The sequence below is a fragment of the Primulina tabacum genome, chromosome 17 (genome assembly GCF_025594145.1).
Source record: "Primulina tabacum isolate GXHZ01 chromosome 17, ASM2559414v2, whole genome shotgun sequence".
In the NCBI taxonomy this organism is placed as follows: Eukaryota; Viridiplantae; Streptophyta; class Magnoliopsida; order Lamiales; family Gesneriaceae; genus Primulina; species Primulina tabacum.
The window spans coordinates 30,751,216-30,766,309 of record NC_134566.1 but is presented as its reverse complement, the minus strand read 5'-3'; the positions used below and the strand labels follow the sequence as shown (position 1 = coordinate 30,766,309).

The 15,094-nt window shown below is 36.0% G+C and overlaps 3 protein-coding genes across 5 annotated transcripts; 1 reads left to right on the top strand and 2 right to left on the bottom strand.

Annotated features, from left to right (window-relative positions):
* Positions 1–3,169: 3,169 nt before the first annotated feature.
* Positions 3,170–4,229, top strand: LOC142530881 (histone H1). The gene is made up of 2 exons (XM_075636777.1): positions 3,170–3,530; positions 3,623–4,229. Exons 1-2 carry the CDS (start codon positions 3,420–3,422, stop codon positions 4,088–4,090), a joined length of 579 nt encoding a protein of 192 aa, XP_075492892.1. The 5' UTR covers positions 3,170–3,419; the 3' UTR covers positions 4,091–4,229.
* LOC142530880 (pentatricopeptide repeat-containing protein At1g62260, mitochondrial) lies at positions 4,018–6,861 on the bottom strand. 2 transcript variants are annotated; one of them, XM_075636775.1, is made up of 2 exons: positions 4,690–6,861; positions 4,018–4,579 (listed from the first exon to the last, which is right to left on the bottom strand). In XM_075636775.1, exon 1 carries the CDS (start codon positions 6,814–6,816, stop codon positions 4,813–4,815), a length of 2,004 nt encoding a protein of 667 aa, XP_075492890.1. In that variant the 5' UTR covers positions 6,817–6,861; the 3' UTR covers positions 4,018–4,579; positions 4,690–4,812. The 2 variants fall into 2 exon arrangements, with proteins under 2 accessions (XP_075492890.1, XP_075492891.1); XM_075636776.1 differs by having other exon boundaries at positions 4,018–4,575.
* A 1,964-nt stretch (positions 6,862–8,825) lies between these two features.
* On the bottom strand, positions 8,826–12,689 carry LOC142531696 (uncharacterized). 2 transcript variants are annotated; one of them, XM_075637925.1, is made up of 2 exons: positions 9,115–12,689; positions 8,826–9,020 (listed from the first exon to the last, which is right to left on the bottom strand). In XM_075637925.1, exon 1 carries the CDS (start codon positions 12,493–12,495, stop codon positions 9,172–9,174), a length of 3,324 nt encoding a protein of 1,107 aa, XP_075494040.1. In that variant the 5' UTR covers positions 12,496–12,689; the 3' UTR covers positions 8,826–9,020; positions 9,115–9,171. The 2 variants fall into 2 exon arrangements, with proteins under 2 accessions (XP_075494040.1, XP_075494039.1); XM_075637924.1 differs by having other exon boundaries at positions 9,119–12,689.
* Between the last annotated feature and the right edge of the window lie 2,405 nt (positions 12,690–15,094).

The following is a 15,094-nucleotide window of genomic DNA, read 5'->3' as shown; positions in this document are numbered from 1 at the left end:
AAAAATTGAATAGAATGGTCGATTCATCCAACTTTCTAATGTCTTGATATATATAGAGGTTCTTTGTGGATTTGAAAAGCAGACTTGATTGTTAACTTTACGTAATTGATTGTCAGTTGTTGTGAATTATTGCAAACAACTAAACCAGTAAAGTGACTTTTTTATATTTTTTTTTTGCCATTCTAGGTAATGTTTGAGCGGTCATATCTTCTACTAATTGAGCGGTTGAATCACACGTTTTTTAAAATTTGTTGGGGAATCTTTTACTTTTTGTGGTTCCCGATGAAAGTGTGTCTTGTGTGGTCCTTCAACACTTAGACTTGTCTCTGATAGATAATTTCGGTAAAATTTGACCGAAAATATTTCCCAAATTCTGGATCATTCTGGCTCGGGCAGCCTGGGAAGTTCTTTTTCGCCCATATTTCGATGTGATTCATATTTCAGAATTTACGGCGAACTTCTTTACTCCCCTGGTAGCTTGCTATTCGTAGTAGATTCATTTTCTTTTCAAATGTTTATTCTACAATCATGTAATTTTTCTTATCATTATGCTCAAGAGAAAAATTATGTTAAATGTATTCTAATATAATTTGAACAGAAACTTGATTTTATCTATCTCTGTGAAACATACCCATAATCAACATGCTTTCATAGTGGAAACATCATATTCACTTAGTGCGGCAATAAGGTGCACTTCATCTAATGGAGGATCTTCGAAATATTTCTGAGCATTGGCATCCAAGCTCCTGAGCTTGATAAAATATAAAGTCTCGTGTGAGTCTTTCTCGGCTGGTTCTAGTGCTGAGCTGAAGAAGTGTATCTCCAGAATAACATATCTCGACAAATAGTCTTTATTTGCTCATGTTTCTTGAACAGCTTCTTATATCCATTTTGGTAGTGCGGACATACATAAGAAACTGAGTTTTATGGTATAGATCGAGGCAAGAGCCCCAAATTAATACAACTTGAGCTCCTTAAGATATGAAGTGGGTTTCATCCGCATTCTTATATATTTTCTTGATATGTCAACACGACCTGCGACTAAGTTGATTCATGCTCTAGTTTTTAATATCTCACAGTTCTGTGAATATAACTGAAATTAAGAAATTATAGGCTCATCAATACCAACCTTAAATTTTACATTGTTTGTTTGAGGTTTAAGATTAATATCTCTTTCTTTAATTCCCAATGTGAATGGGTGACTTAATGTTTTTTTACAGAGCCTGACATCATTTAAATATTATATCGACTTAACACTTGTGCTATGGGTACTTGAACCTCCTGCTCAATGTATAAACCTTTGTATTCGAAAACTCTCATTTTGATAATCTAGTGGTTTCTCGATAGCTTGGATGACAAACTTTTGCAATACAGACCATAACTTAGTTTAAAACTGTAAACAACCTGTAATGAAATCCGAGACAGCTCTTATACACTTATTATAGCATACTCACAACTTCTGCATTTATGACAAGCTTGTTGAACTCTTCTTGAAGTATATTCAATGTGTTTACTCAAATGTCTCTGTATTTTCATGTCGTCATCGACATCAACTCTATCTATCTCTTGTTAAAAAATTTACAAGAATATTTTAATGAGATTTAATAATAACAATATCAAGTTGATAATGCACATGTTAAAAATTTATTTAAAAAAATGAATCTAAACCCGAGAAGTTTAGATTATAAAAATGAAAAGCTTTGCTGTCAAAATGATAATTGATATTGTTATTATTAAATCTCATTAAAATCTGCAAGAATATATTCAGGTTTAGATTCATTTTTTTTTTTCAAGAAAGTTTTAAGATGTGCATTATAAACTTTCAAGATAAAATTTAGTAATAAGTAAAAATAACGATAATTTTTCAACAGGTTTTTTTACTGCATATAAATTTTTTTTGTTGATTTGTCATTGTATGACCTCTGCATATAAGAATAGTTCACTACAATATATGTATAATTGTCTTTTTTTGGTGTGAGCTTTGTAATAATTGTTATTCATCATTAATCAATGACATATATGTGTAATATCAGATCATTTTTATTTTGGGGAATAACCATATTGAAATTTTCTTATAAATTGTTTTTAGTTGCCTAAGTCCTCTGTTGTATTTCTATGTACATAGAAATCTTGCATTTTCTAGTGATGATGTGTAAACCATTTATGTCTCTTGCTATATTCTATATTATTAATTTACATTCCAGCAAAATTAAAACTACTGAGAAACTTTTCAGTTCTATTTTATCTTCAGGTTTGTCTAGAAAATTTTGCACTTTTTTCCATAATGTGTTTCTGTAGATTATTCATGACTCTTCTATTTCAACTCCAAATAATTATATATTCCTTGTAGCGATTACAATATGTCTCTTGTAAGACGATCTCACGAATCTTTATATGTGAGACGGGTCAACTCTACCGATATTCACAATAAAAAGTAATAATCTTAGCATAAAAAGTAATATTTTTTCATGGATGACCAAAATAAGAGATATGTCTCACAAAATACGACCCGTGAGATCGTCTCAAACAAGTTTTGTTATAAATGATTTTGGGTAATTTTTGAAAATATTTGCGCTTGAAGGACCAAATTATGCAAATCTTATAAAAGACAAATGATTAATTCGAGAATTTCCAAAGAAAAAAAGATCGAATTGAAGTTTTGTTAAACATTATTGATTAAATTGAGTTTTTTTTCCCCAAATATACAATATTAAAACAAATATATAGAATGTTGTAAATTAGAAATTAGAAAATGTTTAAACATAACAAATCATCAGTAACAAAACATTACAAAATTGATTTTATTCTATCATCTCAGCGCCATTATCTCAAGACAAAAACTTATGTGAGGCGGTTTCACGGATTGCATTTTGTGAGACATATATCTTATTTGGACCATCCATGAAAAAATATTACTTTTTAGGCTAAGAGTATTACTTTTTATTGTGAATATCGGTAGGGTTGACTCGTCTCACATAATTCATGAAACCGTATCACAAGAGACCTACTCTTATCCCAAATTCAAACCACATTGTTAATACAAATCTCTAAACTTTAATGTCATCAAATTTCTAAACCGAAATCAAATAAAAATCCGCAAAAAAATCAGTCCCCATTTTTACCAAGAAAACACACACGTCCCCGTAATCTTTCCCGATAAGAATGGCACCACTCGATCCAATTCAAACAATTATCAACGACTCAGAGAATCGCCACGTGTACGATTCACAAATCCCCAGCCAAAAATATCAGTTCTGGTCAATTCAAAGGGACCAATCAGATTTCAGCAACCCACTTCAGAAGGATCGCTCCCCGTCTATATTCTGGAAGGGAAATTCCCTGCCACTGCAGAAGCTAAAGCAATTTTCTCAGACTTCCATATTTTTCCGTTCCAGCTCTTGAAACCGCATTTCGGCGCGATGTTGGCCACCGCAGAAGCCCCGAAGCCAAAGGCGGTGAAGAAGACTCCGGCCGTGAAAGAGAAGAAACCCAAGGCAGCTAAAACTTCTTCTCACCCTCCATACTTCGAGGTATGATGATATATCTCCATATTTGAATTTTTTTTTATGATTCATGCCATTGGAGTTGAAATTCTGAATATGGGTTTCGATTTTATATGCAGATGATCAAGGAGGCTTTGTTAGCATTGAATGAGAAGGGTGGATCCAGTCCCTACGCAATCGCCAAGTACATGGAAGAGAAGCACAAATCTGTTCTACCGGCGAATTTCAGGAAAATTCTAGGCCTTCAGTTGAAGAACTCCACTCTGAAAGGAAAGCTCGTCAAAATCAAGGCGTCATTCAAGCTATCCGACACCGGAAATAAGAATAACCCCAAGCCCGCCGCCAAGAAACCTGCCGCTGTTAGCAAGAAAGCCGCCACCACAAAGGCAACAGCAAAGAAACCTAAAGCAGCACCAGCAGCAAAGAAAGCCACAGCTACTTCCGTGGGTACAAAAAGGAAGGCGGTGACGAAGAAAACGGAGGGTGTGAAGAAGGTGGCTCCGAAGAAGGCGGCTGCAGCCAAGCCGAAGAAACCGAAGAGCATTAAATCGCCGGCTGCAAAGAAAACGAAGAGGGTTAAAGCTTAGGCGCAGTGTATGGTCGATATAATAGTAAATTTGTAGGTTTGTGAATATGGATCACGATCATGATGGGATGTTTTCTGGTTTTAAATTTTAATGTAATTTTTTTCCCCAGTAGAATTAAGATCAACGAAATTTAGTTTCAGCTTTGGTTTTGAAAAATTTCATCTCACTTATTTTTTGCATCTGATAATTAATTAAGATTTTAGAATTTAAACTAAAAAAACAATACTTTTGAATTAGTTAATTGTAAAAATGGATTTGCATTTCCTGCAGATCTTGTTTCTTCTCTAGGACGACGCTTAGTTAATAAAAGCCGATGCTTCAAGATACTTTGTTTCAAATCCAATGGAAATGCAACTTTCTCAGCAATGGCAATAAGCAGCACAATTCAAACCACACTCGCAAAAGACTAGCCAGCTCCTTCTTTCCCATCAAGCCTGCATCCCAAAGACTGGATTTATATCTCCCAATTGATAGAAGCAAATCATCTTTCTGCGCGACCAAAAAAAAGCATGGATAAGAAATGCAAGAGAAATTAAATTAATGTCAACTCCCAACAGCACTTGAATTATGGGAAAAAAGAAGAAGAAATTAAGTCTTACCAGTTGAAAACCATGTTTTGACCGATGGAGACACCAAAACTTGCAGACCACATTTCAACATCCTATGCAGTTAGCTCTATCATAACTTAGCCCGAGAGTTCTCTTGAACTTTCCGATACAATTTTATGGATAACTCGAATTCACACTGCTATAACCTCGTTCCTTTTTAATATTGTTTCTCTCCATCAAGATCCTGATCTCGTCAGCATCATTCCATCTTCCAGCGTCCGCATACATGTTGTATAGCAAGACATAGGGCCCAGAGCTTTCTGGTTCAAGTCTCATTAATGCTTCAGCCGCTACTCTTGCAAACTCGACATTATTGTGCACACGACAAGCACCCAACAAGGCCCCCCACACAGCCTTGTCTGGCTGAAGATTCATCCAGTTAATAATATCCATTGCCTCCTCAATCTGTCCATGCCTGCCAATAACATCCACAAGGGAGGCATAGTGTTCCACTCTACGTTCAATACCAAAATCTTGAACCATGGATTTAAAATATGACTTGCCTTGTTCCACTAGGCCAGCATGAGCACATGCATTCAAAACCGATATAAACGTGATATAAGTTGGCCGTACTTTCAACAACTTCATTGACTCGAAAAGTTTGATGGCCTCCTCAGCGAATCCATGAGATGCATATCCTCCAATCATGGCGTTCCAAGAGATTACATTCCTCTGAAATTCAATCTCGTTGAAAACCTTCTTTGCTTCAAATATTGCCCCACATCTTGCATACATGGTAATCAAAGCATTATTCAACGGTACGTCGGGTATAACAAATTTTGTTACCAGCTGATGAATCTGGATTCCAAGTGTTTGAGCAACAGATTCTGCACAAACACTAAGAAGAGAAGAGAGAGTGAATCGATCCGGTTTCTCTCCTGCAGACTGCATCTGAACGAAATGATCAATTGCTTCTTTGTAATCTGCATTTTTCTCGAATCCAGCTATTATGGTATTCCAAGAAACCTTGTTTTTGCTAGGCATTCTCTCAAAGAAATCAAGAGCGAGCTCCATCTTTCCTAGCTGAGCGAAACCCGATAATATTGAATTCCATGATAATGCATCAGGAGCTGGCATCTTAGAGAAGAGATCTGTAGCCTCTTCCATGGCCGAAACATGAACATATCCACTAATCATCGTGTTCCATGTAAAAGTATCTCGGTCTTCCATCTGATCGAATAAGTCCTTGGCACGTGTCATATCCCCTGCTTTCACATAACACATGATCATCGAGTTCCATGACACTACATTCTTTTCAAACCTCGCATGTCTCCCATTCCCCTTGCTACTACAAGGAGGTATCAGGTTATAAAGAAAACGAGCATCCTCCACCCTCCCTTTCTGACCATATCCTGCAATCAAAGTATTATAAGCATGAACCAAGTCTTTTTTCTCATCGCCTATTTCTTCATATCCAATTAAAACTTTTGCTGCCTCATCCAATTCATTGTTCTGAATCAAGCCAGACACAAATGCACTCAGAGACGCAGCATCTCGCTTCGGCATTCTCTTAAATAAATCAGTAGCGCTCTCAACATCGCCATTATTCAATAACCCCGTGATCATTGCATTCCAAGAAACCACATTCTTCTCCGGCATACTATTGAACAGCCTCAGAGCATCATCCATCCTACCATTCTTTGCGTACCCACTAATCATAGTGTTCCAAGAAACGGAATCCCTAGCAGGCATTTCATCAAACAAGAGCCTACCTTCATCTACATACCCCCTTCTGTAACATGACATGTACCCTGAAATCATCAAATTCCATGAGATAACGTCCCTTTCCGGCATTTCATCAAAAAATTTCCGCGCTCTCGCAATATCCCGATTTTGAACATACCCAGTGAGCATGGAGTTCCAAGTCACTGTGTTTCTCTGAGGTAATTTATCAAACAACATTCTTGCATCTTGGACCTTGCCGCTTTGGATCATCTGCGTGATTTTCTTATTCTCTTTAAAAAGTTGTAGAGGGAAACGAGAGGGGTTGGTTTTTTGTGTTGAGAATACTCGATCGGTACTAAATCGCCACCATTGCACGGTCCGGAAGTTGAATATTTGCGAAAACGAAGACGAAGAACTGGTCAAATTTCCCAACCCCATCCCATGAAATTGCATGCCTTGAACAATGTACGCAACAAATATCCAAATCTAAATAAGAGGTGATTATCACGAAATATTATCTACTTAAAATATGGAGATGTTACACAAACAACATAAAAATATTATTTTTATATTGTTTGGTTACAAAAATTATCTTAAAAAATAATTTATTTTAGTATTTTTTTAAAAGTCGAAATTTTATGCCACTTCGGCTTCTATACTTTATAAAAACTAATTTTGAAAAGTTAAAAGCATTAATTGAATTCAAAAAAATATATTAATATACTATTTTAAATTTTAGCAGAAACATTTATTAACGATAAATATTCTCTTTTTTAAAATAACTATTTTTAATATTGTGTACATACATGAAATGAGGTAAGCATTTTGCCATGAAATTTCATTCCAAAAATAATAATGTGCGATCACAAATATGAAAGTGATGAAGACATAATAACACTCGACCAAGATTAAGTTTCTAAAAAATATTTGGACAAAAACTTCTGTGAGACGGTCTCACGAGTTGTATTTTGTGAGACATATCTCTTATTTGGGTCATCCATGAAAAAATATTACTTTTTAGGCTAAGAGTATTACTTTTTATTATGAATATCGGTAGGGTTAACCCGTCTCAAAAATAAAGATTCGTGAGACCGTCTCACAAAAGACCTAATCAAATATATGATAAGTTGTCATTATTGACGCCAAAACATTCTTCAATCCAAAATAAAATGATGATAGTACATTCAAATTAATGGAAAAGTCCAAGAAATATTTTTTACAAATGGGAAGGGAAAAATTCTTTTTATGGAAAAAATATATTAATCTTACTATTTTCATTCGACAGTAAAAAAAAATGAAGGAAAAGGGTTTTGAAATTCAATTCTTTTAGGCTGAATTTAAATTAACTATTTATTTATTTATTGAAATAAGGTTATTACTCAGTCAAATTGAGCACAAAACTGTTTTAGTCCAACCCTTAAGCATGCAACATCCGCCATAAATCTCCAATTTATTGCTTTATGTCACGTACAAATACGACTTTTCTTAATTTTTTTAATGAGTATTATGTTAGCGGGACAAATTTTCTAAATCCTTTATTTTATTACTTTATTACTTGAGATTCATGATCTTGAGGTCGAATTCCACTAATCGCACATCTATCTTCGATACCCTCAACTCTCACCCCATTTGTGCTAAAATAAACAAATAAACGGAGAAGGACGTTGTCTCCGGTGTGAACCACTTGTAACTAAGGGGTGAGAAAAAATATCGAATTTTCGGTATATCGAGATTGACGTAACGAAAAAATACCGAATTTATCGAATTTTCGGTATACCGAAGATTTCAGTACGGTACGGTAACAATACCGAATTTTTCGGTATGATAACGGTATGCAATTTGAAAATTTCGGTATATACCGGAATACCGAAATACAAAAAAAATATACAAAAATTTAAAATATATAATATTTTAAAACAATAAATTTATAAAAAAAGTTAAAACATAAGGTTTTTTTGGTATGAAACGATATATACAGATATCGTACCGAAATTTTGGTATATCGTACAATTTCGGTATAATTGGTATGCTAGTTATATGTACCGAAAATTTCGATATATCGAAATCGGAATGAATTTTTTTATACCGTAATTTTCAGTATAGTGCACGATATAAGATTTTCGGTATGATACGATACGGTATACCACCTCAACTTGTAACAAGAAAATCAAGTATGCTTTTTATTTTAAGCGTGTAATGAGAGAGCACATAACCAAAGGTGGATCCAACTGGGCACCATCATTCTTCCTCGAATATTTTAAAAAATTAAAAATTAAATTTTTAATATTTTACCACCCACTAAAATTATCCTCTTTTCCCATTTGACACACTCCACAATCTTGGTACACTCTGGAATCTGGATACTACGAAAGCTTTGGCAATTATATATTTATTTATTTGTAGAATTAACGGCTATATTTTTCGTGTCGGGCCACAAAAGTTGCTTTCAAAATCTTTACAGATAAAGAAATCCATAAATTAAATTAAAAACAGAAACAGATCATATGAGAAGCCCACAACAGATAGAGGAAACTACCCACGTGACAGCAACAAACAAAGTCGTTTCCTTTTGTCCAAATCATTTGACTTTCCAAACACCCTATGAATATAACATGTTAACTTCCAAGTACTTCACTTTCCCCCATTCAAGTGTGGTCCTGCCAACAAGAAAAAAGAGATGCTGATAGCGGCAGGCAAAAGAAAAGAATCCCAAAAGCAAGGATCTTCTACTCTAAAGAAAAACAAAATCACTAACACAAATGGATGTAAACGAGCTCGGGTTTACTGGGTCCGGGATAACGGGTGGGGTCAAGCCGGAGAAGGCAGGGAAGTTGGGTCAGCTGATGAGTGGATGTCGGGTCCAACCCGGCATCCTTCGAGCATGAACACAATGTCTGTCATTGTGGGTCGTTCGGATGGATCGGATCCGGTGCAAAGCAATCCGACTTTTATGCCTAGCAAGAACTCCTCCCATTCTGATGATTCAGGGTCTAATTCAAGCAATCCTGGTTCTAAAAGCTCTGAAATTTGACCTCTCTGGAGTTGCCTTTTCACCCATTTCACTATATCTTCATCTTCAGTGAACATTATGGGCCTTTTGCCGGTCAAGAGTTCTAACAAAACAATCCCGAAACTATAGACATCTGATTCTTTAGTCACTTCATTTGTAAGTGCTGATTCTGGTGCTACATAACCTAGTGTTCCAACTGATGTTGAGGTGGATGGTTCGGATGATGGAGCGAGTGTGAGCTTGTCTAATCCAAAATCGGATAAATGGGCTTCGAAATCGGCATCAAACAGCACGTTTTGTGGCTTCACATCTCCGTGAACCATTGAGTTTGTGTGGAGGAAGGCAAGGCCACGGGATATGCCAAGGGCAATAAGGTGCCTCATTGGCCAGTTGAGGACATGGCCGTCTTGGTGTGATGCTTCTTGAAGCAAGGTTCCGAGGTTTCCATTAGGCATGTAGTCGTAAACGAGGAGTCTAAGGTCAGGTGATCCAGCATAGTATCCACGTAAAACGGTCAAGTTTCGATGCTTCACTCTGCCTAGCGATTCAGCTTCTTTCCTAAATGTGTTCATGTCAAGGGATCCATTTGGCAGTCTACGAATAGCGAGCACCATTCCATCGTTGAAGCAAGCCTTGAAAACTACACCCTGTCGAGTTCTGCTGAGGACATTTTCTTCGTCAAATTGCCTTGTTGCTTCTATTGTTTCTGCTAATGTTATCTTGTTATTGAAGATAATAAGCTTGGGTCCACTGCTTTCGCTGCTTCCACGACCACCACTCGTTCTTGAACTGGCAGTAGTCGGGCTCGGCTTCTTTTCCCCGGTGTTGCCTTTTTGAACCCTCTCGCGCCACCGCAAGAAAGTGTAAATGTAGAAGCAGCAACAAGATAACATCAGAAGGATTCCACTGGCAGCAACAGCAATGAACAAGATCAGCCTGTTTTTCTTGTTGCCGTTACTACTTCGCTCACATTTCTTATCCAATGGCATCCCACATAGCCCCTGGTTACCCACAAAAGCCGACTGATTGTTGAACCTAGAACCTAAGATCACTGGGATTTCACCGGATAAGTCATTGTTGGACACATTGAAATTGGAAAGGCTAGCAATTAATGTGAGATTGCCTGGAATATATCCGGTCAAATGATTTGAGTCAAGCAAAAGAGATGTCAGCGAAGAGCAATTAGAGAGTTCTTCTGGAATTTCTCCTGTAAGATTGTTCTTTCCCAAATCAAGCACACTCAACAGCGAGAGACGAGAAAAATCAGTCGGAATCGAACCACTCAAAGAATTTGAACGGAGATCAATAACTTCAAGAGCTGAACAATTACCCAGTTCCGAAGGAATAGATCCCAAAATGTGATTATTGGCCAACGACAGAACAACTAATGACTTCAAGAAACCAAATGTGGGAGAAATTTGACCGGAAAATGAATTGAAAGAAAGATTTAAATACTGCAACCCCAACAAGCTACTTAAACCTTCAGGAACTTCCCCCGAAAACATATTCTCTTGAAATGCAATCACTTGCAGATTAGGCAAACCAAAAAGATTATTAGGCAATATCCCAGATAAATTCTGTTTGCTCAAATCAAGAACTGTCAACTTGAACAAAGTCCCAATACTTTCTGGGATAGAACCCGAAAAACCATTGTTGCTAAGATTTAAAACTGTAAGCTTCTTTAAATTACCGATGCTTGTAGGAATATCCCCAGACAACATGTTCCAGCTCAAATCCAAAGAACTTAAATTGCTCCACACCATTATTTCATCAGGCAATTCTCCAGTTAGCCCAGTATTGCTTAAATTCAGTCCTTCCAGGGCCGACAAATTACCAAAACTGGAAGGGATTGAACCCGAAAAGTTACTCCCTCCAAGACTTAAAGCACTCAAACTTTTCAACTCGCCCAAGAATGCCGGGACCACTCCAACAAATAAGTTCCCTTCAAGATCAAGAACTTTCAAATTCACGCATTTTTTAATGCCAGCGGGAATAACTCCACTAAACGAGTTATATGCTAATTTCAACTCTTCCAATTTCTCCAAATTACCTATTTCATCCCCTAATGAACCAGAAAATAAATTACCAGACAAATCCAACGAAGTTAGTGTCGAAACATTGGTCAGAAACTGCGGAAATTTCCCATTGACCTTATTCTTTTGGAGATCCAAAACTTGAAGAGCACTGAAACACGCAGCAGATGCTGGCATACCAATCTCAGTAAACCCATTGACACCAAGCTTCAGTATCCGTATCGATGAGGAAGAACCAGACTCCTTACACAAAAAAGAAGCCGGTATTGGGCCAGATAAATTATTACGCGACAAGGATATGACTTGAAGCTTCGGTAGTTCTCCTACCGTCGACGGCACGACACCGCCGATTGCATTACCCTCGGCGCTGAAATGAACGAGCGCCGAACAGTTCGTCAGAGTCGAAGGTAACTTACCTTGCAAACTGTTGAAGTCCAACCAAAGATATTGAAGATTCTGAAGCTCACCAAAACTGGAAGGAATCTCACCGGAAATCTTGTTGTACGACAAATTGATGAGCTGAAGCTGAGACCCGCTAGAAATATTTCCGGGAATCTCACCCGAGAATGCGTTCGATGAAAGGTCCAACAACCGGAGGTTTCCTGGTAGCTCGCCGGGGATTTCACCGGAAAGTTGATTGCCTGCAACGTTGAGGATCAAAAGGCTAGTGAGATTCGAGATCTCCGGCGGGATAGGGCCGGTGAATGAGTTGTCTTGGAGGAAGATTGAGCGTAGGAGGGTGCACTGGAAGACAGACAAAGGAATGCTGCCATTGATTGTGTTGGAGCGAAGGCTGAGCTTCCGCAGCATGCGCAGGTTAGAGATTCCCGGGGAAAGAGAACCCCCGAGCTGGAGGTTGGGGAGGCGCAGCTCCGTAACCCGACGGCCGTCGCATGACACGCCGCGCCAATCGCAGGGTGCCGCCGGAGTTGATGGGTCCCAGTCACCGAGCGCGCCGAGGGGGTCTTGGAGGCTGAGCTTGATGGAAGTCAAAGCCTGGATCTCAGCTTGAGTGTCGGCATTCAACTCGGCGCAGGTTAAGAATGGGGTGTACATAACCACCATGAACAAGATAGCAGCGGCGGCCATGGAAAGAGCCAAAAAGCAATCTCTGAGTTTATCTTCGGTTTGGGTCGTAGGTGGAGGATATCGGAATCCGCGACGCGGGCGTAAATTAGTGAGCGCCCGCGGCGACTATTGGCAGAGAAATGGAGGAAAGGGGGATTGCCATATGTTACGCCAGTATGCGCATGCATCACTCCTAATTTCACAGTTCCTCTTTTATTACTACTGTTTTGGGTTTTATTTGGTGAGGTGTAAAGTTAAATGGCACACCTTTTCCTTTCATGGGTTTAATTATTTGGACCCTTTAATTTTTTTTTTATAGTGTTTTTATATTTCAAATTTCACTAATAAATTTAGTGATAATATTATTTAATTTTTAACATAAAAATATTTTTTTATAATATGAATCATGTCGATTTATATCATAGATATATATCGTGAGATAATTTAAACTTACTCTTCAAATTCACATTAAAACATCATTAATACTTTAAAAAATAATAATAAGAATTGATGTTTTAATCATTTTCAAATATTTGAAAATTTTAAATCTGGTTATGCAAATTGAATGCGAGAATGATTAATGATATTTATTTGAAATAATCAACAGTTGATGATTCCGACTACTCGCGTCGATCTTTTTCACTTCCATTGAGCTCGACTTGTATGCAGATCTATCCTCGGTTATGCGACTAGTTGAATCGATAGCAGAAATATTCGTATTAAAATCGAAATAGTTTTTCGAAGCATCGCAAAAATTTATATATAATATAAAAATAAAAAAAACTAAACATAGCATGTAAGAATGTTTTTGAATGTGTAACATAACAGTGAAAGTGGTTCTCTTATTCGCCAACTTATTGTATTGAATTTCACATTATGTTATTTGTCGTATCATTTAAGAGTTTTATTCAAAAAACCACAATGTCATTCAATGCTGCTGATATATTAGAAAAAAACTTGTGTGAGATGGTTTCACGGATCGTATTTTGTGAGATAAATCTATTATTTGAGTCATCTATGAAAAAATATTACTTTTATGCTAAGAGTATTAATTTTATTGTGAATATCGATAGGGTTGACCCGTCTTACAGATAAAAATTCGTGAGACCGTCTCACAAGAGACCGACTCTTGTATCAAATATTTTTTAGAAAAAAATTATGGGCTAACGCCGAAAAACTCGAAATATTAAAATTTGTTGACGTAGCCAATGATAATCGTACCAATAGTTAAACTTTTGTTTAGTTTTGTCAGATTTTTTTTCACCTGTTTTTTATTAACTCAAAAAATGTTATGTACTATGTGAACTCATATGTGATTTTTACAATAAAATTCCATGCAAAATATTGAAAATTTGAAACAAAAATATGATATTTCAGAATTAAATATTTTAGATTTGATATTAACATGATTTTTAGTACCCAAATATACATAACAAATTCTAATATTAATGACACATCTTTTCGGATGAAAAAATTGGTACAAAAATTTGAAAATTTGACATTAATATAATATTTGAGTATTAAAATTTTCAAATATGACAGTAATATATGATTTTTGAGTACCCAAACATGCATAACAAATTTTGATATTAATGACACATGTTTTTTCCGGAAGAAAATTAGTACACAACATTAAATATATAATACTAATATATGATATTTTAGCATAAATTCTTTCAGATCGGATACTAATATATGATATTTGATCACATAAACAAGTGTAGTAAGTATTGATATTAATATAGTTGATCCAACAATTACACCGAATTTTCATCTCTTCTTACACCGAATTTTATCCGAAAAATAATTGTTGACTCAGGGAGTACAGAAACATCTTTTGTGGGAATCAGGGGCTATGAAAAAGTTTCGATCTGTTAATGACTGAACACACATTTAACTACGTTGTCGTGGATTTAAAAGCAAGTCTCCCTCGATTTATTCCATGTTTTTAATAAATAAAAAATCCACTTAATACAGTTTACGTGTATATTTTTAAAACCCATTTTATACGTGTATTTGTTTGTGGCATATACCCAATTACACCTGTTCATCTAATTTTATGGGAATCTGCATTCGGTGTTGTTAATTACTTGATACATTCTATTGATTGTTGCAGGTTTTGTATCTGTATAACAATGATATATATTAATATGACTTTTGAGGGTTTTAGAAAGAGAAGGTTTACATATTTTAGAAAGAGAAGGTGTACCGATATTCACAGTAAAAAGTAATATTCTTAGCATAAAAAGTAATACTTTTTTCATGGATGACCCAAATAAGAGATTCGTCTCACAAAATACGACCCATGAGATCGTCTCACACAAATTTTTGCATGAAGACCAAAATACAAATCAAATTGTTCATCCATAAAAAAAATGATAACATTGCAATACGCAATCTTCTATGAGATGATTTCATATATTTTTATTTGTGAGGCGAGTAAACTATGCACATATTTATAATAAAAAATAATATTTTTTCACGATATATATAAATAAATTATTCGTTTCACATAATTCACTCGTAAACCTTTTTATAAGAATTTTTTATGTTATCGTATATACGAGAAAAGAAATCAAGATTTTATATTCAAAGTAGATTCTAGATCTAGTCAACTTAA

Coding starts and splice junctions, on each gene's coding strand:
- LOC142530880 (XM_075636775.1), bottom strand. CDS start 6,816: ATGCAATTTCATGGGATGGGGTTGGGAAATTTGACCAGTTCTTCGTCT.
- LOC142531696 (XM_075637925.1), bottom strand. CDS start 12,495: ATGGCCGCCGCTGCTATCTTGTTCATGGTGGTTATGTACACCCCATTC.
- LOC142530881 (XM_075636777.1), top strand. CDS start 3,420: ATGTTGGCCACCGCAGAAGCCCCGAAGCCAAAGGCGGTGAAGAAGACT. Junction 3,531..3,622: donor CTCACCCTCCATACTTCGAG/GTATGATGATAT, acceptor TTTTATATGCAG/ATGATCAAGGAGGCTTTGTT.